The sequence below is a fragment of the Cricetulus griseus genome, chromosome 6 (assembly GCF_003668045.3).
Source record: "Cricetulus griseus strain 17A/GY chromosome 6, alternate assembly CriGri-PICRH-1.0, whole genome shotgun sequence".
Lineage (NCBI taxonomy): Eukaryota > Metazoa > Chordata > Mammalia > Rodentia > Cricetidae > Cricetulus > Cricetulus griseus.
Window position 1 is genome coordinate 75,431,758 of NC_048599.1, and position 27,431 is coordinate 75,459,188.

General features: G+C 42.7%; 1 protein-coding gene across 4 annotated transcripts in view; it reads left to right on the forward strand.

The window, feature by feature from the left end:
• Nucleotides 1–14,101: 14,101 nt before the first annotated feature.
• Ldlrad3 (low density lipoprotein receptor class A domain containing 3) overlaps nt 14,102–27,431 on the forward strand; it is a 231,216-nt gene continuing 217,886 nt past the window's right edge. For 2 of the 4 annotated variants that reach the window (XM_027422394.2, XM_027422397.2), the window contains exon 1: nt 14,102–14,202. In XM_027422394.2, coding sequence (XP_027278195.1) covers nt 14,157–14,202 — 46 coding nt within the window. In that variant the 5' untranslated portion in view covers nt 14,102–14,156. The remainder of the gene's footprint in view (nt 14,203–27,431) is intronic. The other 2 variants (XM_027422393.2, XM_027422395.2) reach the window with 1 other exon arrangement.

Sequence of the window (27,431 nt, forward strand, 5' to 3'; positions counted from 1 at the left end):
CTGATCACATATTCAGAGCTAGATATCTTTCTGGCATCTCTCTGTGAACAAAGCAGATGATGACTTCTGCCCTCAAAGTGCTTATGTTCTACAGGGATTAAAAACAAAACAAAACAAAACAAAAATCTGCTGTCTTAAGGATGGTTCCATGGCTAAAAGTGCTCTCTGTGCAAGCCCAATGGCCCGAGTTCGATCCCCAGAGCTCATATAAAAAGCACCATGTGAGCTCCTATATTGAGATGCAAAGCTGAGATGTGAGAATCACCTAGAAGCTTGCTGTCTAATTAGCCTGGAGTAGCCAGCATGGCAGGAACAAGGAAGACCCTGCCTTATCAAGGAGAACCAGATAGTGGTGTTGAGTGCCTTTAATCCCAGCACTCAGGAGGCAGAGTCAGGTGGATCTATGTGAGTTCGAGGCCAGCCTGGTCTGCAGAGTGAATTCTAGGACAGCCAGAGCTACACAGAGAAGCCCTGTCTCAAAAAATTAAAACCAACCAACCAAATAACTAACCAAACAAAAACTCAGCTCCCTGAGTTTCGCAAGCACACTATTCCTGGAGCGTACACAGAGATACACAGACTAGTAAGAAAAAACTCATTTTAAAAAGATTATTTAAGATTTCTGCTTTAGGTTGCATTAGGAATATATATTGTATACATATATGCATGTAGCAATAATTAATGAAAAAAGAGGACATGAATTTGAAAGAGAATGAGGAGGGGTTACGGCAGGACTTGAAGGGAAGAAAGAGAAGGGAAAAATGATGTAATTACAATCTCAAAAATAAAAGATTTGATTATTTAATACATTTTGAGGAATAAAACAAGTGCTGAGAATAGGAAAACCCATAGAAAATAATAATCATGGTGCAGAAACAATGTATTACTGCTATAATTGTGTTGTCATGTCAGTTTCCCTCTTTCCTGATTTCCTTCATTTAGAGTTGCTGTTAATATTTTCTCATATCCCTAACATGTAGTTTTTAATGACTTCATATTGCTCCAGTCTGTAGCAATATCCCGTTCTTTCTTTCTTTTTTTCTTTCTTCCTTCCTTCCTTCTTTCTTTCCTTCCTTTCTTTTTCTTTACTTTCTGTTTATTTTATTTTATTTTGAGACAGGGTTTCTTTGTATGTTCCAATGTCCTGGAACTTACTCTATAGAAGAATAGGTTGGCCTCCTTCTCACAGGGATCCACCTGCCTCTGCTGGGATTAAAGATTTGCATCACAAGTTCTCAGCTTCAATATCAGTTTCTTAAGCATTCTGGATATACTTTACATTTCAGTTGACTCTATTTGTCCTGTGATAAGCAATGTCTTGAGGAATAACTTTGCACACAACTCTTCAACTGCATCCCGGATTAGACCCTGATAATATAATCTGAGAAATGGGACCTTTCGTTCTCAGGGTCTGCACATGTGCAAGTTCGAGATAAATATTACCAGATTGCTTATCAGAGCACCAGCATTAATTTACATCTTCACCTGTATTCTATGAGATGTGCTCTTGCCAGGAGTCAATATGAGAGTGCATCTAAGCTTTGCCACTGTTATATTGAAGAGGGGATTTCATTTTGAGATTGGGTCACTTCCTAGCTTGGTCAGGAATTACCAGAATTTGCTTAAACCTAAATAATCTAATCCTGGCTTGGAAGGAAGTGTTCTAACAAAACATGTCACTGCCATACACCTCAATTTTCTTTTCTGTCTAATGGTGACATTTTCCCTTATTTCTTGGGTTACTGAGAAGGTTAAATACATTCAAGTTTATGAACACTTATTATTTACCACTTCACCTGTCAAAGAATGATTACAGGTGTGACAATTCAAAACTCATCCACACATGAGTAGCTTCAGACTTTAAAAGATAATTCATTTATTCTGTAACAATTTCATAATATGTATATAAAATACTTTGGTCAGAATCACCCCATCCCCTCTCTTGTGTCTTTCCACTCCCTCCGGAATACTTCTTCCCAACTTGTCCCCTTCATGGTTTTGTTTTGTTTTGTTTTAACCCACTGGGTTTAATTAGAGTGGCTTTTATATGCATGGGTGTGGTCTTATTTACAGGACGAAGGGCAATTTTCCAGTGTTTTTTTTTTTCTTCTGTGGTTCAAGAAAACACTGACTTTACTTCAAAAGAGGAGAAGGGCAAAGGACCACATTGCCAGGAACAGACAACTCAACACCCAATGACTAACAGCACCATAGGGCCGCCATCACGGACAATTAGATTGCTGGTGGCTTGGCTCAGCTGGGTGGTTCCACTCTGTGCTGTGGGGTCAGGTCAACCCCATGAGCAAATTTATAGTCTGTGCACCTTCGCCTATGTTAATAATCCACTGACCCAAACAAGTCACACGAAACAGTCCAATATTACCTGAAGAGTCTCTGCCTACAATGTGGGGGAGGAGTGAATATTTGTTGAACAAAAGATTACAATGGGCGGGGCTGGAGAGATGGCTCAGGGGTTAAGAGCAGTGATTGGTCTTCCAGAAGATTCCCAGTAGCCATATTGTGGCTCACAACCATCCACAATGAGAAGTGGTGCCCACCTCTTCTGGTCTGGAGTCATGCATGCAGACAGAACACTTTATACATAATAAATAAATAAACCTTTATAAAAGATTATAATGGGCATCCCCTGCACCTGTAATAAAGTGTGTGGGGGTGTTTGAGGCATGTTTTGTGGGGTGTTTAGAAATTTTCTTAATTTCTGGGGCTCCATTGAAGAACTCCTTTTAAATTTTCTCCTGTTTCAGCCTAGTAAATACTATTTCGTTTGGGACTGATTCAACAGGACTGCTTAATTGGGAACAATAGCATCTACCACAGGCATAGACTCACACAGCTCTTCCTGTTTTTGTTCTTTCAAGATCATCTGAAGGCTTTGTTGTATTTTCTTCCACTGAAATAGCTAGTTCCTAATTGTGATCTGCCAAGCAAAGACACAGTCATCATAGGAAACATGTCTGAGAGTCCACTGTTGTCTCATTTAAAGAGGTGCAAAAGGCCAGGCTTACGAAAAGCTGTCCAGGAGGGCCTGGCAACAGAGAATGGGAACAGCGATCTGGGACCCAAGCATGACTCACGAACTCCAAACTCACTTATAGAAGCTTCCGGTGAAATCAAATTGATTGTGAGTGAAGCGGTCGGCACTGGGCAGACAGAGATGGGACCGCTCTCATGAGAGGAAATGTGTCATTTTAGTGGCTTTAAAGCCGAATGTAGTGAGCTTCCCTTCCCAGTGTCCTTGGAGACCAGGCAGTTGGGATACAGATGGGAGATGGACGTCTCTAATCTCTGGGATTGCTTGGCTCTGCAGATGGCTGGTGTACCACCACCAATAACACCACCCCTCTTTTTCAGGAGCATGTTTTTTTTTTTAAGAAATCCTCCTGAAATGTTGATTATTCTCATTCACTGCTGAACAGTGCTCTGTCAGCTCAGCTCATCACTCTCTGAAATGACAGGTGCCTTTGACATTACCCAAAACAATGACATTGTTTTCTTCAGAAAAAGCAACATTCTCAACTTCTTAAAAATACAAGCCAAGAAGAACTGTAGTGTGTGAACTGCTCTAAATACTTGGTCCTTAGCTTTACTGTGTCTGTGGCATGAAGGAACATTAGTGGTCTCAGAACCTTGAGTTTTTAGTGTGATCACAGAATATCATGTAGTTTTATATATTTAAAAAAAATGGTGTGGTAGTTTGAATGTAATTGGCTACCATAAACTCATAGGAAATGTCACTACCAGCAGGTGTGGCTTTGTTAAAATAGGTATGGCCTTATTGGAAGAAGTTTGTCACTGTAGAGGTGGGCTTTGAGGTCTCATATATGCTCAAGTCATGCCCAGTATCTCAGCTCACTTTCTGTTGCCTATAAGATGTACAACTCTTGGCTTCCTCTCCAACACCATGACTGCCTGCACGACACCATGTCCTGCCATGATGATAATGGACTAAACCTCTGAAACTGTAAGCCACTCAATTAAATGTTTTCCTTTATAAGAGTTGCTGTAGTCATGGTGTCTCTTCACAGCAATAGAAACTTTAACTAAGACATATGGATATTTGAGTGCTTGGGAGGAGACAGTTGATTATAATTCTGTCTCAAGACATTTACAAAATTTTTTAAGCAAAACTTTTTTATCAATGGGCAGATTGGCTTGCTCTATTTTTTTTTTCAAATAGGGTCTAGATGAACTTGCTTAATAGCATTTCACCCAAAACAATGGATTTTTTTTTAAGTTCCACCATAGCTGATATTTGAACATGTTGAAAGGCTGGCTTTAGGATTTGAATAATGTTAATTGACCTTTCAGCCATATTCTGCTTCTGTGACCTTTAATAGACCATTTAATCTCTTCACATCTCTGTTGCTCCCAGTGAAAATGAGGCATCTCAAGGATCAACCTGTGGCATGTGTGATAGATACCACCTGCCTGTTGTAAGCCGGTTGACCTGCCTATGTGATCTTGGACAATGGGTATTATACATAGACTATCGTCACTGCCTCTGGGCCCCACCTCAGTACCCATCAGTTCTTTTAGTTTTGATCCCTGAGGGTGTTACATAAAATGGGAAAAGCATAAAAGGGTAGAGATTTAACATTCAGTCAACAAGAACCGGATTGCACAGACAATGTGCACCTACTGTCCCTGTACCCAGAAGGACGATTTTAGATGTGGCTTCCACAACTCCCAGAGAATTCACACCAGCATCAAGTCTCAGTTGCCCGCAGTATCAACCAGCTCAGAACTGCACAGTTTTTCTTGGCTTTTCTCCCCTGTTGTCTCTACTCCCCCACTTTTGTTCCCATGGAGCAATCTGCACCCAAGTCCTTCTAAGTTCTGTCAGAGGACCTCACATGGGAAAGTGCTCAGTGAATATTTGTAATTACTGTTATTTATGAGAGAACTTCCTTATTCCTAGTGTTTGAACCAAAATTCATCATTTTAAAATTGAGTTTAAAGATATATAAGCCGAAAAACATTGATTTACATATTTATCCGATCTCATATAATCAGACTGCCCTTAGAATTAGAAAATCATGGTTTCAATTTCTCTGCTAACCTTTCCCCCCTTCTTATGTCTTGCACTGTTATGGATAGACTTAGTCTCAGTCCCATTTTTAGACTGGGAAGGAGAAAGTTCTGGGCCTGATGTATCTCCTATAATTCTTTTAGCATCTTGTATAAGGCTCAACACATAGGAGGAAATTAATAAATATGAAGGGTGGATGGATAGAAGACGTGTTGAGACCTCAGAGAAGTCTGCTACTGTCACTCTGCCTTAACTAGGCTTGTGCCTACCAGTCATATTAGTTAACTCTGCATTAACATAACAAAATACTCAAGGCTGAGTAACTCCGTAAGTTTATTTTGACTCACTTGTCTGGAGGTGCAATGCTAAGACTGGATAAGGTGACGGAATCTTGCCAGCAGAGTTCGGAGCACTTTGAATGGCAGGAGACAGGGAGGCTGTGTCCCCTCTGCTGTCTCATTCTCTTCTTCAAAAGCCACCATACCCAATCACAGAGCTCTACCCCCGGTCAGCTTTTCCAACCCCAATCACCTCCCAAAGGCTCTCTGCCTTAAAACCCCATAACAAGGGTGTATTTAGGAGGATAGCTGACTCTGTAAAACACTGGCCACACAAGCACAAGGACCTGAGTTTGGATTTCCAGAACTCAAGAAAAAAGCCAGGTACAATGTGTTTATCTGTAAGCCCAGTGCTAGGACAGACAACTGGATCCCTAGAGCTCAGTGGCTAGCCTGCCTAGCCAAATTGGTGAACTCGGGTTCAGAGACAGACACCCTGTCTCATAAAATGAAGTGGAGAGCAATGGGGGAAACAACACAACAACAAAACCAAACAAAACACCCGAAGTCCATCTCCCTATGCACTTATACCCATACACGCATTACTTCCCCATTACCACAAGCACAAACCTACATGAAACAATAATACACATACACCACACACACATGCACACACACTAGAACCACAGTTGGATAAAGTTTCTATGAATTCTCTTAGTTGGGATTAAACTCTGATAACATGGACTTTGGAGAGATAAACTATATTCAAGCCAAAGCACTGCTCTATAGATTGAGAAGACACTTTGCGTACTGAAAACCACATGGCTCATCTGCTACCAACACAACAGGTGCTTGAAGAATTGTATGTGCACATGACATTTGCTGAACAATAAGGGGATCAATCAATTTGAATGTGGCCCTTGGTGACCAGGCCTGTATTTCCAAGTAGGTACTGAATCGTGCAGGGATCTGGAGCCTAAGGAGCAACTGAGCAGCAGGGAGTGATGTGAAGCTCCTGGGGTCTCAGACCTATTAATCAGCTGGTCCAGAAATGCTTTATTCTTTCAGCAATGAACCATTGTTATTGGCCTACCCTATATGAATGCCAGGCCTGGATATTGGGATTGACATTGTATCCTCCAAACTTTTCCACAACCCCCTTTGCCTTCAGACACCAGCAGCTTCAGGATGCTTGAGTGGGACTAAGTCTCTGCTCATCCTGTGAACCTGGAGTTCTTCCCCACATTCAGAGCCAATGGCTTAGCCTAGCACCCGCCTCGACTTTGCCTTTGCTGGCTCTGTGCTGTGAGCTCTAAGCCAACTGGCCTACATGCATAGCTTCTAGCATTACCACTGCCCAATCTCTTCCACCTTGGAAATTTTCATTGCAATTACTCTGGATTTTCACAGTGATGGGGCTCATGTTTATGTGGCAGTAACTCAATTGTTGCCGGGTGGGTTGGCACACCTCTCCAGATGGACTTTCATGGGGAAATGTCCAACTTCCAATTCCCTTTTAAATTCCATCACTCCCCTGGCTTGGCCATCAGGCCACACACTTTGCCAAGGTGGCTTTATTGTGTGTAACCTGGAGTATATTCCCTTTTGTGCATGTAGCTCTGTTTCCTGGAATTATTACTTCTGGTGGAACTTGGGCTCATTTTTGGCTGCTTATTATTTTTCCAGCTGCTCTTTTTTATTCCTTTAACATTTCATGAAGCTTTATGAAAGAAACTCAAGGTGGGCTCCTAAGTTTCACAGACATCTGTCATGAGAGCCCTTGGGAATGGACTGAACTTGGTCCTCAGGGTTTGTGAAAGTCTTCTCAGAGAACCACAGAGTAGGGGTCATTAATACTATATATTAATATATATATATATATATTAATTTCTGAGGTGGGTGTTATGGAGCAAGTGGTATGCTAAACACCTCATTTACATCTCATAGCCAAGACTGTCTTGCAGGAGGTCTCAACCTCCATTTTATAAGTGTAAGAAAAATAAGTTCATAAAGGCTGGAGTGATTGATAAAATGTTTGCTGCACAGACACAAGGATATGAATTTGGATCCTTAGTCCCCTGATCAAAAGATGAGTGTGGTGGCACTTGCCTATAATCCCAGCTCTTGGGTCTTGCTGGGCAGACAGTGGTCAAATCAGGGAGCCCCAGGTTCAGTGAGAACTGTCTCGAAAAAAAAAAAAAACTAAGGAGGCAAGTGGTTGAGGGGGACAATGGCTATTAACCTCTAGCCTCCACGCACACATGCAGACATGTGCACACTTACACATGTAATACACACACACACACACACACACACACACACACACACACACACACACAGAAAGAAGGGGAACAGAAATAGATAGATAGATAGATAGATAGATAGATAGATAGATAGATAGATAGATAGAGACAAGGCTAAGTATCCAAAGACATACAATGAGGTAGCATGGTCAGTCTTTGTGTGTGATTCCAGATCTCTTGCTTTCAACCACTATGCAAACCTGCTCCTATCCCTGTTTGAACCTGACCTTCTGTGACTTTCCATCACTAGTAATGTAGAGTAATGCCTACAACTCCCTAACATGACCAAATGTCTCCTACCAACCACTCTGCTTTTTCATTTGACTTTGGTCTCATTCCTACTCCCACAATTCTCAGCCTCAGCAGCAGCTCATGAGGAGCATACCCAGTTAAGTGACCTGAACTTGTCCTTGGGTCAGTAGCAGGTCATGAAAGTCTTCCAGATTGAGTGGGAACAGAGCAGAGATGTTTGATGTGCTGGGGTATTAACTAAGGGAAAGACAGGAGAAAGAAAGGGGTGAATTGGACACATCTGGGTGGCTGGTGATGGGAGGAAGCTAAAGACAGACTAGACTTCCAGTCAGATTTCTAGCTTGCACAAGATGGGGGACATAATATTAGCTCTCTGGGTGTGTATTTTGTGATATGTGTGTGGGGCATTTGAGTGTGTACATGCATGTGGAAGCCTGAGCATTTGTTAGTGTCGTCTTCTAACTGCTGCTCTTTTTGGAGGGTATTGTTACAATAACTCTTCCGGCCAGCCTGGTCCCAGTGTCGCGTCAACCCCAAATAACATATGAGACACTAGATTAATTATAAAGCTGTTGGCCTTTGGCTATGGTTTCTTAATGGATAGCTCTGACTTAATTATTAACCCATAACTACTAATCTGTATATTTTTACAAGGACGTACCTTACCGAGGAAGCCAGCATCATGTGTCCTCTCTTCCCGGGATCACATGGTGACTCTCCACTCTTTACTACTTTTCCCAGAATTCTCTTTGTCTCCTAGTCCCACTTGCCGTGCTTCCCTATCAGCCAACAGTGTTTTATTCATCAACCAATAAGAAAAACATATGTGCAGAAGACTTACTTTCCCCATCAGGGTGGGGTGGGGTTCAAGACAAGGTTTCTCTGTGTAACAGCCCTAGTTGTCCTAGAACTAGCTCTGTAGACCAGGTTGACCTTGAACTCACAGAGATCCGCCTGCCTCTGCCCCCTGAGTGCTAGGATTAAAGGCATGTGCCACCACCACCTGGCCTAACTGCTGCTCTTAACTTTACTGCCTTGTAACAAAACTTATCCTGGGGAGACACAACATCAATTTACCCCAGGTAGGAAACCCATGACAGAGCCAAGTAGGGATACCACAGAAGTTCAACTTGGTGAACCAATGAGTTTTACTGTGGTTACTTACAGGAATATGAGCAACGGGTTACTTACTGAAGCAGAAATGACTCACAGACAGCTGCATCACCAAAGCCCACCTCAGCATGGGTGACAGTTCACAAATCTGGGAACCTGAAACACACTGCACAGCCTGCAGACAGCTCACCAGGTTGAAGAGTGTCCTTTCTTAGTGCCTCACTAAGTCTAAACCTCTTCCAGGCAGTTTGGCTGATTTCTGCTTCTGCTTGGCAGTTGTTCTGGTCTCAAAGTCTTCTTGACTGTTCTGTATATTTTCTTCACTGCTCAGCTTTTATTGCTTACTCTGGCAGGGAGAGGCATAGTGAATCTGGTGAGTTTCAGGGACTTCCTGAAGCTAGTTTGAGTTTTTTTGTTTTTTGTTTTTTGTTTTTTGTTTTTTTTTTTCCCCTTCTGGTTTAAAGAGCTTCCCTGCAGGATGGAATATTTCAGTCTCCATGGAAACCATTACACAACAGTTTCTCACTGACTCCCTATCTCTCAGGGCTGGCTGGTGAGTTCTGGAGATCCACCTGCCTTGACCCCCTAATGCTGGGATTTCAGGCATGCCAGGCTAACTCAGCTCCTGATTCAAGCACTCTTCAATCCCTGAGGATCTCCTCAGTACCAATTCTAGATACTTTTAAGGAGTCTCCAAATGCCTTACAGAAGCCAGTGATGCTATGTGATTCTGTGTTTTCAGCCCATGGCTTTGAAGAGTCCTGAACATTGTGAAATAATTTCTCTTCCTTGTCCTCTTTGAGTGTCTTCTTCCACACTGGGCATGGCAAGTTACTGAAAGCTTGGAAGAAAAAAAGAAAAGAAAGAAAAGAAAATCATGCCTCCTCTCTCCTCCACAATTGAACTACCACCCACGCAGCGTCAGTCCCAGATTAAGTGATCAAACAGTACCTGAAATTAAGCTTTTAAACACGAAAATCAATCAAGCCCAAAGAATTTAGCTCAAATTGAAGAGGTGTTTAAAAGAAGTAGGCTGAGGAATACCGAGAAAAACAACTTAAATTATTAAAGCAGGGTTTTCATAGTTTGGGAAATGCTCCAATAATGCCAGATTAAAAATGTAAATTTATTTACTTTCCAAAATGTTTTTATGAGACCTCTTTTTAAGGTTGACTGCTTGTTTGTTTATGAATGAGTTTGCTACCAGGAGAAGGGAACTATTACTGGATGTACTGGACACATTCCTTGTCATTTGTCACTAACTGGAGGGGCGTGGTCTTTTGTGACTTCTGGCTTGTTAGTTAATTAATGTATAAATAGCTCCCCTGAAAATGCAAAGGGCATTCAATTTTGTGGGTTTTTATTTCTGAACTTAAGTGCAAAATGTTCCTGTGGTCTAAAAAGATGGTTTCTTCCCAATTCATTTCACCCCTCCTCCTCTTCATGACTCTGTGGGGGCGTTTGCAATACAGAAATTATGACATTAAAATTACTTTCATGTCAGTGGACTTTGATGTCTGTAATAGAAGGTCAGGAGGTCTTTGAGGCAGAATTAGTCAATGGAGAAACCAGGATGGGGAAAATCCTTTAGTTCAGTGTACAAGAGGACCCAATCTGCTATAATACAAGGAACCCTAAGGGGTCATGTGCTCACACAGGAAATAAAAGGTCAGTTAGTTACATCAGCACTCTTCCAGAGAAATGCATTATGAGTCCTACACACACAACACACACAGACACACAGACACACATCACAATTCTTACAGGAAGATCAGAGGACAGCTGGATCTTTCTGTCTATCTTGTGGGCCCTGGGGGTTGAATTTAGGTCATCAGGCTTGGGGAGCAAGTGCCTTTACTGGCTGAACCTTCATGCCAACTCAGCTACATTAAAAAACAGTGATGAAAGGTCTATAGTTTCAATATTATATATCACCATGTCACCAAAGTAAAGTTATTGCTTTTTTCATTTCCTTTTTGGTTCTTTGAAATCTATTTTGCATATTATGTTTGAAGCATCCACCAGAGTAGCCACATTTCAAGTGTTTAGGGCAACCCAATGGAGCTTAGCTTAAGGCTACCATATTCAACACTGGAGGTCTGTGAAGTTCAAAGACTATGCTCTCATCTTGTCCATAGTCCACGGGTAGTTTATATACTTGTATTGGTTAGTTTTTGTGTTGACTAGACATATGCAAGATTCGTTTGGAAGAGGGACTCTACGGAGAAAATGCCTCCATCAGATTGCCTGTAGGCTAGTCTGTAGTGCCCTTTTGTTTTTGATTACTTGTTGTGGGTGGTCCCAATGGGATGAGTGAGTGTGAGGTATGCCACTTATGGGCAGGTGTTCTGAGTTGTGTAAGAAAGCAGGCTGAGCAAGCTAGGAGGAGGAAGTCAGTAATCCTACATGGCCTCTGCTTCAGTTCCTGCCCTGATTTCCCCGCATGATGGACTGTGATCCCTATGTGTAAACAGGAGTAAGTCTTTTCCTCCCTCAGTTGCTTTTCGTCAAGGGTTTTAGCGAAGCAAGAGAAACCTTAACTATGATATACACATAACAAATCCATTTTTTTCCAACTGAGAAAGAAAAAAATATATCTGTGACAAAAACTGTCCAAAGTGTTCATTTCCTTGATAAACTGTAGGTTAACCCCTCCTCCCCCACCATTACTGTTCCTTAGTTTCAGGACTGGCCATAGGTAAGAAATTACCCTTCTAAGGGGAAATACAACTTGATTCAATGGGCAATATAAAATAAATAGCAAACTGCCCATCTTAAAAAGTGAAGGGAAAGTTTTCCGTCATTTTGGATAGAGCAAAATATTCATTAACAAATGCCAGCTAATTTTTCTCCTGGAATCCTGACACTACATTAAATGCGAAGTCAGTTGGTTCCCAGCAGTATTAACCTGGCAATTTAAACACACACACACACACATACACACACACATACACACACACACACACACACACACACACACACACACACACACGTTGTTGACTCAAGAATGACTTTTTAAAAATTTTTAAAATATTTTTTGAGACAGGGTTTCTTTCTGTGTAGGCTTTCCTGGACCTGGAACTCATGCTGTAGATCATGCTGGCTTTGGACTCACAGAGATCCACCTCCCTCGGCCTCCCAAGTGTTGGGATTTAAGGCAAAGACACCACTGCCTGGCATTTTTAAATTCCAGTGGGGAAAATTCTCATTCTCAGTATTTTTGGGGAGTGGGAACTGCAACCATCAGATGCACCCAGAAAACACTTCCTGAGAATAAAATTGTATTAAACACTGAATCAACTTTTATTTGACAGCTATTTCCATTATTGTAGCTTAAATCCAGTGGCCATAATGTTTTTGAAGCTGCAGATAAGTTTTGTGTTTTATGAATTGGGATTGTTTACTATGGTAAATAGCTTGCTTTGATTTATGGCTGTGAGAATCAGTAAGATCTAGCTTCAATACTAAAATCTTTTTTTTTTTTTTTTTTTCGAGACAGGGTTTCTCTTTGTAGCTTTGGAGCCTATCCTGGCACTTGCTCTGGAGACCAGGCTGGCCTCAAACTCACAGAGATCTGCCTGCCTCTGCTTCCCGAGTGCTGGGATTAAAGGCGTGCACCACCAATGCCCGGCTTACTGGAATCTTTTGAGCCAGGAAAAAAAAATGTTTTTGAGCCCCAGATTGTCTATTTGTGTCACACAGACAATACTGTTTGTCTTAGAGATTGTTGTGAAGGTTAAATGTGACCATGAGAGTGCAATGCCTGAAGCAGATACCTCTATTGACATCTTGCTGCTTTCTGGTAGTTGCTAAGTGAGATTCAGTCACACTAGTTGTTTTAGGTCACTTTTGGCTGTAAGGCTATGTATTATAATAAGTGACTTGTGGTTGGAACAATGAACACACAGTCTTTTGGTTAGTAACCTGGAGGCAGCTTAGATGAGCACATGGACTTAAGTTCTCCGGGGAGGCTGTCATGGCTTCTACTGGGGCTGGGGTCTCATTTGAAGGCTTAACTGGGGAAGATCCTGATAGGGTGTGGTCCTGGCAGGCTGAAGTTGAAACAAACACGGGCAGCACTAGCGCAGGGCCATTGTCTTTTCATGTTCTTAATGTTCAGAGGCAAACAAGCATCCCTAGAGGAACTTGTTTACTTGCCTAAGTATCATTATAGAAGGTCTCTTCACAATGTTCTTTTTCCTCTTTAAAGAGATTTATTCTCATTACTTTTATTTATGTGTATCTCCGTGTGCAGTTGTTAGTGAATGTCATGTGTGTGTGTCCCCAAAGCTCAGAAGTTACTGAATTGCAACTGGAGTTAGAGGCTGCCAGGCAGGTGCTGGGAACACAACTCAGGTCCTCATGAGGAGCAGTGGGTAATCTGAACTGCTGAGTCATTCATTGCTCCAGCCCCACAATACGCTTTCCAAAAAAAAAAAAAAAAAAAAAAAAAAAAAAAAGTGCACAATGCCCAAACAATGGAAACTGTAAAGCTTTGGAGATCTTAAAATTCTACGAAGCTCATGGGGTGGTCTCAGTGTTCTTACATCTCAGGATGAAATTTTCTTCTCTGGCTCCTCCGGTGGCTGCAGGAACCAGACTCAGAATCACTTGGCTTGTTAGAAATGCAGACCTATTGAGTTGGAGTGTGCTTTTTAACAAGATGCCCCAGCTTGCCTGAGGTATCTTAGAGTTTGAGAAGCAATGGTGGTATTTTACTTTCACAAAAACAAAACAAAAACAAAATACGTTTTCTCCTAAGAATGGGTTCTTTGAACTTCTTTTTGTCATTGGAAGCTCTTCTTTTGCAGTTAAGCATCTACCCGAGCTCTGGGGAGATGTTGACTCTAGCATCCCTTAGTATGTAGAACAGGAAAAGGGACCGAGCGCAAAGCGGGGGCAGTTATGAGAGCCTCGCAGTCTGACCTCTGAGAAAGCAAGAACTGGATCTGCGGAACCCTCTCAGCCCGGGCCCTAGGGCAGAGTGCAGGCAGCGAACGAATCTCAGCCAGGAGTTTGCAGAATTTGGCTGAGCCCTCCGGCCTGGGAGGGCAGGGGCGTGGCTAGGCCGGCGAGAGGGCGTGGCCGGCGCCGAGGGGCGGGGTCTGGCCGAGGCCGCCGGGCAGCAACGTCGGTGGGCAGCGGAGCGGCGGCCGCGCCATGTGGCTGTTAGGGCCGCTGTGCCTGCTGCTGAGCAGCACTGCGGGTGAGTGGGGGACTCGCGACGCACTTCACCGGGCCCGGGGCGTGGGGGCTGGCCGTGATTGTCCCTGCTCCGCGCGCGGGCCTGGGCTGCGGGCGTGGGTGTCCGCGGAGGGCGGACCCGGGCGCCTGGCTGGCCGGGACCCCGCGAGGGGCCGCGGCGGGGCGCGCGCCGTGCTATTGTGTGGGCCGGCGCGCCGGGTGCTGTTGTCGTGTGTTCGCGGGCGGAGCTTTGTGTGGCGCCCGCTCCCTGGAGCCCGGCGGCCGCCCGGATTGGGCGTAGCTCGAGTGTGGTTCAGTGTGCTGGGAACTGAGGAAGGGAAAGAGAGCACTGATTTCGGGTCTTCCCTGACCCACGCAGCCTTTAACATACACTTTGCTGCCTCACTATCCCATCTACGCTGCCCTCGTATCTGATCCCAGTTTCTTTTCTCTTCTTTCTGGGACTGTCTGGTTCGGGAATAGTGAGATCCAGTGGGACTGGACATGGGAATCACTCGCTCATCCTAGGAGCAGATCTTTTACTTCTGTCTGTCGCGGACGCCTTAACCTGCGGGCAGCCGGGAACAGAGGACCCGGGGTTTCCTCTAACGACCGACCGTTGGTCCTTGCATCTCAGAGCGCATGTATCCTGAGACCCGCAGGGTCCCTCCCAGGCAGAGTGCTGTTCCCAAGAACTTTTCTGCTGATGTGGGCACGCTCCGAATTCCAGCTTGGAGCCCTTCCCCTCTGCCTCTGCCCGCCGGCCACAGCTGTTAGCAGTCCCTCCTCAGCCCTGCCCACCCTTAACCCCTGATGTTTATTTCAGGGCAGCTGATGCTCACTCAACTTTCTTTACTGAAGATTTCTTGCACTGTGTTTGGGTCACTCACATGTCTAATTTATATTGGATTTCCCCAAATGCTCCTAGAAGTGTTTGTCGGGGAAAGTCCATTCTGAGCTACCCCTTTGCAGATGCCAGGGAACCCTTCCTTCCTAGAATTTGCAGGTCCTGAGCATCTTCCCAACCCAGTGGCCGTCCCCACCCCCAAGACGTCATCCTTACTCTTCTGAGACTCCATTTAAATGTCTGTGGCTTTGCTCAGCTTCCAGTGAAGGGCTAGACTCCTGTGGTGGCTGTGGTTTTTAAAAACCAGGTCTGAGGCCCTGTGTTCTATTTGTCTTGAGTTATGGGTTGGGGGTAGAGAAGGAGGAAGGGCGGGAGGGGAAAATGAATTAGGCAGCTATAAGCAGGTGCAAGTTATTTGGAGGCTGTTAGAGCAGGCTCAATTCCAGGGCATCTCAGACATGAAGATCTGCCTGGATTCACACATTTAATTCACATAGGAATGGCATGTCCCCTGGTAACACCCAAGCTGGCTCTTGTTTGTGTGCACTGCTTATGGCCAGTGGACACTAATTATCACATCTCCTTGTTGTAGCAGGTTGAGTCTTCAGTTCACAAAAAAATTATATGTATTTCTCCATGTCAGCAATGGTTATTCAGTATGCCTGTGGATATATAACACGGAGCTCAAATCATTGAAGTAGTCACAGTGAGCTATATAGTTAAGTTAGGGTAGGGACAGCCATTGCAGTGTTCCTTGGCAGAAGTTGGCTGTGGCTTTGGATTTTAGTGACTTCTTACTCTAGGGCCTTGAGATGGGTTGAAGTGTTTTCTTGTTACCCTAAGCATCATTTTTTAAAGCACGAACTTCGTTTTGAACCAAGTGTGAGAAAAAGGGCTGGGTTGTTCCCAGTTGGGCGAGGTACCTTTGTCTCAGACCCTACACCCAAATCCTTTCCTGTAAAGTTAATAATAACAGAGGAGTTTCAGAAGCCAGGACATTGGATTTTTAGCTCCCGATAATGTATAGAAGAAAACTGGAGTCTGAGTTGAGTGTGGAGTCCAAGTCTGAGGTCTTTAAGAGGCTGGAAAGCCACTGCTATTCCAAGAACCATTCAAAGGACTTTGTTGTTCAGGAACTTTCTGAGGCACCTTGGCACATGTTTTCTCTTCCTTTGTTTTAGCATTTGCCTTAAGGAGGTGAAACATTGGTTGTGGCTGTTACTATTTTTTAATGTATCCTGCTGGAGAGCCTCAGATCACTTCAGCCCTCCATTACTTTGTCTGATGTCCTGTTTTCTGGCGCGTGGGTGATGCACATGGTGGGTTTAAGTGTGAGAGTCTTTAGATATTTTGGAAGGTGGATATGAAGATGAGAGGGTAGGTGGTTGGTCTTCTTTCCTGGCTGGCTTTTGCTAAGGTCCCCCCCTCCTCTGGTCAGGGAAGACTGGAAAGAGGTTTGATTTCCCCTCCTGGCAGCAGTGTGCTTCTTAACTTTTTCTCCTGGAGGGATCTGCTTCATGGCCCGAGGGTGGGTTTTATTTATGTTTTAACCAGCTGAGTAGCTGCTCTTAGCCTAGTCCTGTCCAAGGACTGCATGGAAGTACAAATAAACATACCTTGTTGTTTTTCACTTCAAAGGTTGTCTCTGGGGCTCCCTACTGGGATGTGAGGTATTGTTTTGTTTTTGTTTTCCTTGATAGCTTACTAGGTTATGTATTTTAACATCTGTTAGGGAGGAAGGGGATGGGGATTTGACTAGTAGATGGTCAATTCCTGGCCTTCAACCTTGTCAGAAGCCAAAGTTGCTAGAATAAGTTGATAGTGGGCTTGTGTTGCCACCACCATAGTTTTTGTTGTTCTTGTTTTAGTTTATTGATGAAGGGTCTTATGTAGCCCAGAGTGGCCTCTAACTATCAGCCTTGAACTATGCAGATGAGGACAACCTTGAACATTTGCATCTATCTCTTAAGTACTAGGGTTACAGGCATGGGCTACCTCACCCTGATTATGTGGTGCTGGGAATAAAACAAGGGCTTCATTCATGCTAAGTAAGTGCCCTGTGACTGAGTGATGTTTATTCTATGGTAGTTCTGAAGCAGTTGGGAGAATTTTGGGATTGGGAAATTATGTGATATGGTATTATTGTTTAAAAGCCTTGCCCATTTGCATGGGAGATGAAGGGACCCTAGGATTCATGACCTAAGTCCCAAATGGCCCAAGATGTTCATCTTGCCACTGAAAACAACTTAACTTTTTCCAAAGAGCTCAGGTAGTCTTTCTATGGCTCATGAGATATCGATGGTTTTCTAGGCACCATGGTGTGGGCTGAAGCCTAGATTCTAACCCAAGCTTTTCTCAACCCTTCCCAGCCTTATGGGCTGTCCTACTGAGTTTGTTCTGCCAGGGACTTTTGTGATTTAATACAACCACCACAGAGTTTGCCCATCAATACTCTCCCCTTCCTCAGATCTGTTCATTGTATGGATAATGCCCTGAATTTATTCTACAGTGATACCAGCTAAGGACTCACTAATAGTCATAATGAGAACTTTCAACATAATTTCAATCTTTGTGTGAAGATGTAGGTTTGTCATAGTATATATGGGTGAAAATCATGACTGGGATGCTATAAGCCAAGGCACGTTGCTGACTGGAGTGGTGCAAACCCCAGGATGCTCATTCATTGGGCTGTATGTTGGTTGGTTCATCATTTTGTATAAACAAAAATGAAAAGATGAGCTATGACATGTGTTAGAGTGTTGGAGCTGTATTGTTATGGGATACTTCCAGGGACAAATCTGGTTTTGGCTATGAAGTTTTCTTTCCTTTCTTTTTTACTTTGCACTGTCTACTCAGCAACCAGTGAGGTGTTTTAAGGACTGCACCTGTCTTGCATTGGAATGGCTGTGAAGAGTCTATTCTCTTGGCTGCCAAGGAGACTTCTCTATTCTTTTTGCTGGGAGGGTGGCCAGCTACTGTGAAAATGCAACATTTACTGGTCATATCATTTGCTAGGTTGTTTAATATGCTCAGCAGAATGAGTAGACTCTTGAGTTGCTTTAACTGTTCATTCAAGAGGAATAACAAATGCTTATCTGAATTAGGATTGTGAGGGTTCCCATAGCTGCTTCCAGGAATGAGGTTAGTCTAGTCTAGGGTTTCGTAGCCTTAGAGCCATTGACATTTTAGAGTGAATAGTTGTTTGTTGTGTAGGACTGTTTCATATGGTAACAATCGGTCATCTCTCTGGTTACTACCAACTTGAAAACCTCTTGTGTAGTTGGGTGCCAGCCTACTTGTTATTCGTCGTGAGCATTACTGCCCACCCTAAAGATCTCTGCTGGATTACATTCTACTTCACTGTACTTGTCTTTTTGCATCTGGATCCACACAAGTGCAAAGATGTAAAAATACCCTGAACTAGAAATGCCCTTCTCTCTCACTTTCCCGTTGTGCTGTAGTAAAAACATTTGGAATTTTTGACTGCAGCTTTTGACTCCCTGGGGAGAAACATATGCCAATAAAGTTTGTTCTCGAGAGGTGGTAGCTGAGACCAAAAGCCACCTGGCTCGCTGAGTGTTAATCTTGGGATGTTCCTGTGCTCAGAGCCTGTGGGCTGAAGGAGAACATGCTGCCTGGACTTTTTGCCTTGAGAATCATGTGTTGAAATCTTAACCCTGGAAGTCCCCCTGCCTCCACTCCATAGAGCTAGGATTGCCCTTCTCAGCCCCCTTTCCCTCTCTGTGATTCCTTCATTGAGTATCAAAAGCCTGTACAACTTGGGACAGTTCTGCAGGTTGCAAGGAATTTATTTCAAGGTGGTTTCTTGAAATTTGCACTGTACTCTGTTTTAAAGTTCTGTTCTATGTTGCTTTATAACTTTGGAGTTCCTTTAAGACTCCTCGTCTTGCAGCTGTCCTTTTCTTTGTTTGGTCCCCAGACTTCCTTAAGCTTTTTCCTTCCTTGTCTCTTCAGATGAGCCATATAACTTGTTGACTCCTGCCTTCTTTGATGCTTGAACTTGCAGGATGAAGGAAGCAGGTTCCCAAAAGGAAATGCGGGGCTTCCATCCAAGCACATTTGTTTCAGTCTTTGAAAGCCTTTTCTACTGAGGAGCTCTGGTTTCCCAAGCTTTCAGCGATCCTTTTCCTTTTTTTTTTTTTTTTTTGGAGGTTGTTCTGGAACTCACTCTGTAGACCAGGCTGGCCTTGAACTCACAAAGATCTGCCTGTCTCTGCCTCCTGAGTGCTGGGAATAAAGGCGTGAACCACCAATGCCCAGCTTTATCCTTTTCCTTTTTGTTTTTGAGTAACCAGAACTGTTTGTCTTAAGCCTCATTCAAATGCCCAATAGTGTGCTATCAGCCCTATTACATACACAGATACTGTGTTGTGCTCAGGAGTGCAAAGCCATGCAGAATGGAAGGACCTACGGATGGATGAGAGTTTGCTGATCTTTTTATGATTGGGGCATGAATGATAGCAGCTCTTTCTGCCATTGGTGCCTCGGAGACGTTTCTTAGTGTGAGTGGGATGCTTGGAGCTTGGACATTGATGGGAACAGTGCTGCACAGAAGTCACAACACTGTGGCAAGCATGGATTCAGAACTGGTGGACATTGTTAACTAGGTTCCACAGGTAACAGCATACATCCTAGTTTGTTCCTTTAGCTTTTTAGATAATGTGTGTGTTGGTGTTTTAAGACTTCTCAAGCTTTGCCTTTTTGAGATTTGAATAATTTATGTGGCTGTCAGAAGTGAGTGTGTGTGTGTGTGTGTGTGTGTGTGTGTGTGTGTGTGTGTTTAACTTTGTTGCTTAGTGTTCTTGGGGACTGGTTCTAGATCTCCACTTAGATACCATGGATGCTCACATCCTTTATATAAATTGACATAGTATCTGCATACAAGTTAATGTATGTCCTGTATAAGTTTAATTAGCCTCTGTATTATTTACAATACTTAAAACACTGTATGGGTGATTATTATACTAAATCAATAAAAGAATAATGACAGGAAGTCTGTGTATATTCAGAAGAGATGCATTCCCCCAGTTATTTAAGTTTGTATATGTGTGTGGTGCTTTGTAGCATGTGGGATGCATACAAGTATGCATGGGGGGGGGTGTGTGCATGGAGAGGCCAGAGTAGGTAGGCCATTGCATTGTCCTCTATCACTCTCTGTCTTAGTGCCTTGGGACAGGGTCTTTTGCTGAACCAAATGCTTGCTGTTTTGACTAGGATGGCTGGTCAATGAACATGGGACATCTTCCCTTTGTATCACAAATCTTGTGGTTATAGGCATGTGCAGCCATGCCTGGCTTTTTAGGTGGGTGCTTAGTATGTGAACTTATATCCTCATGCTTTCAGAGTAGGTAGCCATCACCCTAGCCTGTTTCCACAAGAGCCATCACCCCAGCCCATTTCCACATACTTTTGATCATCTCACCACTGTGCTATTGCCCTAGTTCTGTTTCCACATACTTTTGTTCAGGAGTTGCTTGAATGTACAGGTGTGAAACCTGCAGGTGGATACTGTGGGCACACTATATATTCCTTCCTTATATATTACCTGTGCTGACTAACCCCTACTCTTACTACATTGTAAACTCCTCAAGGCCTGGGGCTTGGTTAAACATTTTGTCATGTTTCTTGTTTCTTCTGAGATGCTGAGGAGAGTAGGAACAGCTCTACTCACTGAAGGTCCACTCTGTCAGGTAGGATGCTGTTATGTCCAATTGAAAACACCAGTAGAATACCTACACTCAGAATCTAGACAAGAAAGAGGTATGACAATGAAACATTAAAGCCTTCCCCTCACATTTTTCTCCCTTCCCTTAAGTAACTACCACAAACTATCTGAAGATTCATGGATTCATGGGTAAATGCACATATACACACAGGCAGAATGTAGTGAGTTCATGCCTGCCTCTTATATCATGTTTCATCAATTCTGCTGTGAGCTGCTTGGGCATGTCACCTGCTCTCATTAGCCACATCTGTGATATTCAACAGTTTTCAGCAGTTTCTGTCAGCCATGCTTGAAGGCAGTTCTTCATCTTCTACAGATTAAGACTTTGCCTTCCCTTGTTTCCTAAACCCATGGTTGATAGGGCTGCAGCTATTTGGGAACAATTTTTTCTTTTAAGTTTCTTAATGCTTGGCTTTTACCTACCAAGAAAATAGGGAATTGTACTCATTTTATTTTCTTCAGTGATACTAGCTTCAGTATTACTCATTTTGGCTTCATTCCCTGTCTTTTTATGCTCACATGTTTTATTTCAATGCCATATTTTAGTATCATCTTTTGAAAGATAGTTTAAACTGTAGGTATATTCAACCTTGGCAGTTCAGAACTTGATGAAAGTGACAACATACAGATATGTTCATAGCCAAGTTCATCTAGGCCTAGTCAGTATCAGTAAACCACACCCCTACCTGTTGTGTTGTTGCCCTTATGTCCATTCTGTCTAAGCTGTTACTGCCTTTATTCCTTTATTACTGCTCATTCTTTTCAAAACAGCTGTACCAGCATCTTTTTGGTATATGACATTTATTTAGGTAGGTGGTGTGTTGGTGTGTTCTGCCTTATAGATAAGCCAAATAAAAGGTGAGGGCAATTGAAAGCCTCCTCTATGAGGACTAACTTTCATGATATCAGAAGGTTCTGTGCAAACTTCCAAAGGAGGAGAGCCGCCAACAGCCCCACCCAGCTGTGATGCCTGTGAACCACAACAACAACCAGCACGGCCTAAGGGTACAGCAGTGGCATATATACCTTGGTAGTAGCCAACAGTTTTCTGATTGGATTCAAGATCCACTAAACAAGAGGAAAATCATGCTTGATTTTGGAAACCTAGTTAACTACTCAGGGCTAGTGAAGTCATGGATCTTGGAGGAGAACCTATAACAACTACTTTACTAAACCATGTAGTTAGCATAATCCCTAGCTACATTCTAAATATTTGTCCTTCTACCCACAGATAAGTGTAGTTCTCAACACTGATTGAGAAAATTCTTTGGAACAGATTGAGACCGTTACAGAAAACCATAAGCAGTCAAAAGGCAGAGTTGTGGAGGCCAGTTCCGATAGCTACATCTACAACTCTGGTACCCAAGGCTCAGGGAACATTGCGAACATTGCAGAAAGAGTCAGAGTCACAAGATCAAGGAGTTTGCTGTGAGACTGTGTCTCCTAGGAATGTCAGAAGTTACATCCATAAAATCTCACTAACATGACTTCCTAAACATGAGCTAAACAAAGACAATAACAATAGACATGCTAAAGCGGATGGGGAAACCCCACGAGGCCTTAACCGTACACAAAGAACTAAAAACAACTAATGCTGATAGTAGGAGAAATAGTATTCCCTGGAGAAGAGATACCAGCTAGTTATTATCCAATACCAAATGGAGAGCCCTGAAAACATGTACAAGTAATATTATACAGAGCAGTGAGGTTATATTTTAATGTAGTCTGCAAATAGATGCTAAGAACTCTTGTCACTGTCTTCATTCCCCAAGCCAAGGAGGGTGGTGGTGCTTTGCAAGTTACAATATTGCTTCTAGTTTATAACGCATTAATTGCCGTGGGCAGATCAGAATGGACCTCAGGACTTTAAACTCTCAATCCTAAGGTCTTTCCAGAGACCTGAGATCAAGAACCAGACGATAATTTTAGTGAGTCATCGTGCCATCAAGTGACAGTGATAAATTGGGTGAATTCTCTGGTGTCTAAGTCCAACTGATTTCTGACAAACAGTGAGTGCACTGTGCCGACGAAGCTGTTTCTGTCCTGGATAGTGGCCACAAAGAGGGAGGGCGACCACTGAGCTTATTCTGGAGCTGGAGGCAAGTAGAATTTATGAATAGCTTGATTTAGAAGACTTGTAAACCCAGGGTGCCAGTTTCCAGGTGGCAGCGGGCACTTGTGTATGTGTTGGCATGAAGAAATGAAAGTATAAAGGGTGTTTAATTTTATAGCATTAGAAATCCCTCCCTGCTCATTATTGCAGGGTCCATCGAGGTTAGCTGGGGGATCAGGAGTGTGTGTCTTTGATGGTGCCACTGGAGCATTTTCCATCAGACTTTGCCTTGAATCAGAGCAGTGTTCTCCTTAACTAATTGGAAATGGCTGAAAAGTGAACCTCAGTCATACTTGTGAGTTCTATGGTTGGTTGAAGCCTCTCATTTGGTTTGGAAAGTTCTAAATTTAACTTGTTTTTCATTATGAAAATAAAATGAGTGATTAACAATGTAGAGTATTCATTTCATTAGTGCCAACGCCATTAAAAATGGTTGATGCTAAGAAAGAGCAGAACAGAAATGAATGCAGTGTTTCAAAAGCAGATTTATAAAAACATCCTTGTAAGCATGATTAAAAAACATGATATTCGCCAGTGAGCCCTGCTGACCTGAGCCCAGGGAAGGAATACTAGAAAAGTTAATAACCACCATCAAAGAGATAAAACTGGAAAGAATGACTTATGCATTAGGAAGAGTCTTTATCAATGAAAGATGGAACCAGTTTGGTATATGTTAAAGGGGAACTATAAACATGGGTGGAACCTATGATGTAGCCCTAAAGATTTAGCATTCCTAAAATTCTTTTGTTACCCAAAACAATGATAAAGATCCTGCAAGAAAAGCTAATGCATGTTGAAAACATAATGATGTCGTTCATTTTTTAAAAAGCACATGAGAATAATAAAACTTTGGAGCACAGACACTAGAGAGATGGTTCTGTGGGTAAGAGTGCTTGCTCTCACATAGACCTGAGTTCAAATTCCAAGTATCTACAGAAAAAGCAGGGTATGGTTGCATGTGTCCATGACTACAGCATTGTGTGTTAGGGTAGGGGTGTGGGTGGGGGCGGCAGAAATAAACAAGCAGATCTCAAGTGCTTGCTGGCTGTCCAGCCTATCTGAAATGGTGAACTCTAGTTCAGTGGGAGACCCTGTCTTAAGACAATAGGTAGAAAGTTGCAGAGGAAAACATCTGACATCTTGTTTTGGCCTCTGTATGTACACTCATACACATGCAAGACAGACAGACAGACAGACAGACAGACAGACAGACAGACAGACAGACACACACACACACACACACACACACACACACCCTAGCCTCTCTCCACTCAAATTTGGAAACAACATTCAGAGTAGATGGGACAATATCAGCAACCTTTAAAAGTACCCATAAATATGTGATTCAGCAAGAAATCTGAACAGAGGTGGTTTCCATGGGGCAGGTGGTATCCCTTGTGTTCTTTGATGTCTGTGTCTCTTACTAGTACTCTCTAGTACCTAGTTCAGTGCTTGGCATCATGTCAGCCAGGGTTTCCAGTAAGTCATCTAGAAGAAGCAATGGAGGGGGCAGTGTGGAGAGGTGGCTGTACCTTTGAAAATAATGAATCAGGGAGAGAGCCAGATGAAGCCATGGGGAATGAAATTTACCTGCCCAAGCCAACTGTGCCCTTTGGTGACTAATTATTTCTCTTCTTTTTTGGAACAGTCTCATTGATTTTTTTCAAAGACTTGTAAGGATCATTACAAGAGATATCCTTGGCTTAAAAAGAAAAGGAGGCCTTTGTGAAGGAAATAGATTAGAGCAATTTAAAATCAGGTGATAAATTAGACACATGCATTATGAGACTAGCATGCCCCACATGTAAAAAGTTATGGCAGGTCAATGAAAACAGCTGTGAGTCTTAACTCCGCCTGACTGAATGGGAGAAACTAACACAAAAGCCAAACAGTTCTATTTAAATATCATTATTGAAAAATGTTAAACACTCAGAAGCTTATTCTGATCTAGTTTAAAGGGAAAAAAATTTACTGGTAGAACTACACAAATGACTCCAGGAAGGAAGCACAGCAATAAATACTGTGTTGGAAGGAAATAAAAGATGGTATCTATATCTACACATATGTATTTGATATATATGTATCAGCTATAAGACTAAATGTCAAGCAAAAGATAAAATTCATTCTGCAAGGGGCCTTGATGGTATCACTTCAGTTTTACATGACATTGAGCACTAAGATTAAACAGACCACACTGCTAATGGCAACGGGTTCATTAACCAACAAATGTCTCATCCCACATAAAAAGATACAAGAAATCATGAACATAATGGAAGTGTTGAAGGCTCTTTAAATGTTAAATTAGCTAGTGTGTAGAAGTCAGAATTTACTTACAGAATACAAATATTTAGTGTATTTTTTAAGAAGTATTTGGCAATAGTGATGTTGAGCTCTAAAGAATGATAGGTGGGTAGTAAAATGTCCACAGTTGAGAGTGGGCAATTGAACTCACTGGTCCATGTGGGAGCCCCCCAGGGGTCTCTCCTCCATACAGCTGCTACTTGGATCTGTTGGCTACGGAGGCTTTGGGGTTCAGTCCTCCCTGCTAACAAGATAAGAAGGCTCATTAAGCTTGATCTGGGAGCCTGACACCAGCAGCTGCCCAAGGGGTGTCTGTGAGTGAGAAATGACAAGGACAGCATGGGGCCTGTACAAAGACAGAAGTGTGTGTGTGTGTGTGTGTGTGTGTGTGTGTGTGTGTGTGTGTAGTATTGAAGGAAATATTCAACCACAGGGATACATTCTGAAGAGCATGTTGTTAGGTAATTTTTGTTATTCTGTGAATAGCATTTATAAAGTGTGCTTGCACACATGAAGAAGATAGCTCTCACATCACCAGACAATATAATTTTATGTGGCCCACTGTGTACTGATATATCTTCACATAGCACATGGCTCTATTATACTTTTAGTATTTTGAATGCTCTCCTTCCATGTATATCTACTCAAACACCATTGTTAACTCCAGAGTTGCACTGGCAGCGATCACATGCATCCTGAGTCCTTCCCTCATTGGATTACTGAGGACGTGTCACCCATATATAGAGTGGAGGAAGGGGAAAAGGCACCCTTTTTGAGGCAGTGTCTGCAGTAACCTGGTTTCCTCTCTGAACATTTGCAGACAGATATCCAGCACCCGTATCTACTGCTGGGTGGGTGGGTGGGTGGATGCAAATCTGCATAAAATACAGGTTGAGTTCTGCCTAGGGGGTTCTCATGTTTCTTGGGTTTTCAAAAGTGATGCTGATGCTGGCCAGCTTGACTGGGAAGAGATGCTGCCCACCAGTCTGTGACCTTTGCCCAGCAACATGCAGCCTTGGGGAGTGTGTTTGCACTTTGTCTCTGTAACTCAGGCTGTGTTTGTTTGCTCAATCTCACTGGAAAGCTTCGTGTCCATCCTTCAGACATAGCTAGTGAGACTTCTCTAGTCATTACTCTTGTGTTCAGCTTCCAACTTAGAATTCATCACTGGCTTTTCAAAAGTCACCTCTACCTCACACTTGATACTGTTAAACATGCCATACAATTTTACAGTTTATTCATACTTGTTCTTGAGATTTAATGGTTACTAAACCACTAAAAATTATAAAAGTAATAGCAGTTCTTTAAACATATAGTTTCAACTTTAAATTCTAATATATAGGAATTAGTATATATATAAAGAATTAAATATAAGGTATATAAACATTATGTATGATATATAGTATAGCTAACGTATAATTAATAACATACAACCTGCCATACAGATTTTATTAAATGCTAATGGCTTCCATTTAAATTTGTATTGTCTTTAAAAAAATGTATTGCTGGTGTTGTCAAAAACTTAGCCCATTTCATTATGTCCTCTCCCACCCTGGAGGTCACAGCTATCCTCAAATGGGTTTGTGTCCTTTCTCTCAGTGTTGTGTGTGTCTGTACATGTTTGTCTGTGAATATGTGCATGCCCTTTATGTAGAGGTCAGAGGGTTGGCCTAAGGTGGCTTCCTCAGTCACTCCCCACCCCCCCTTTTTTTTGAGACAGGGTCTCTCTCTCTGAACCTGGAACTCACTGATTCAGCTAGGCCATCTGGCCAGTGAACTTCCAGGATCTGCCTGTTTCTGCTTCCCAGTGCTGGGTTATACATGTGCATCACCATTTAAAAATTTTTTTCAAATTGAAATAGATTTTCTTTCATACAATATATTTTGAATATGGTTCTCCCTTCCAACTCATCTCAGATCTTCCTCACTTCCCCATCCACCCAAATCAACACCCTTTCTTTCTCACATTAGAAAACAAACAGGCATCTAAAATAATAATAAATCATGCAAACAAGCAAGCAAACAAAGGAGAGCCATAGAGAAAGCACAGGAAACATGACAGACACACAACTTTTGTGTGACTGTTGCACCAGCATATCTTGCAGGCAGGCAGTCATTGTAGATTGAAGTGTTTGTAGCTGTATTGGTGTTTACTCTTCTCCTCTGGTAGGTGGGCACCAACTCCACTTCTCCATGTTCAGTGAGTTATGTAGTATTGTCTTCAGCAATTGGGCTTTGCCATCG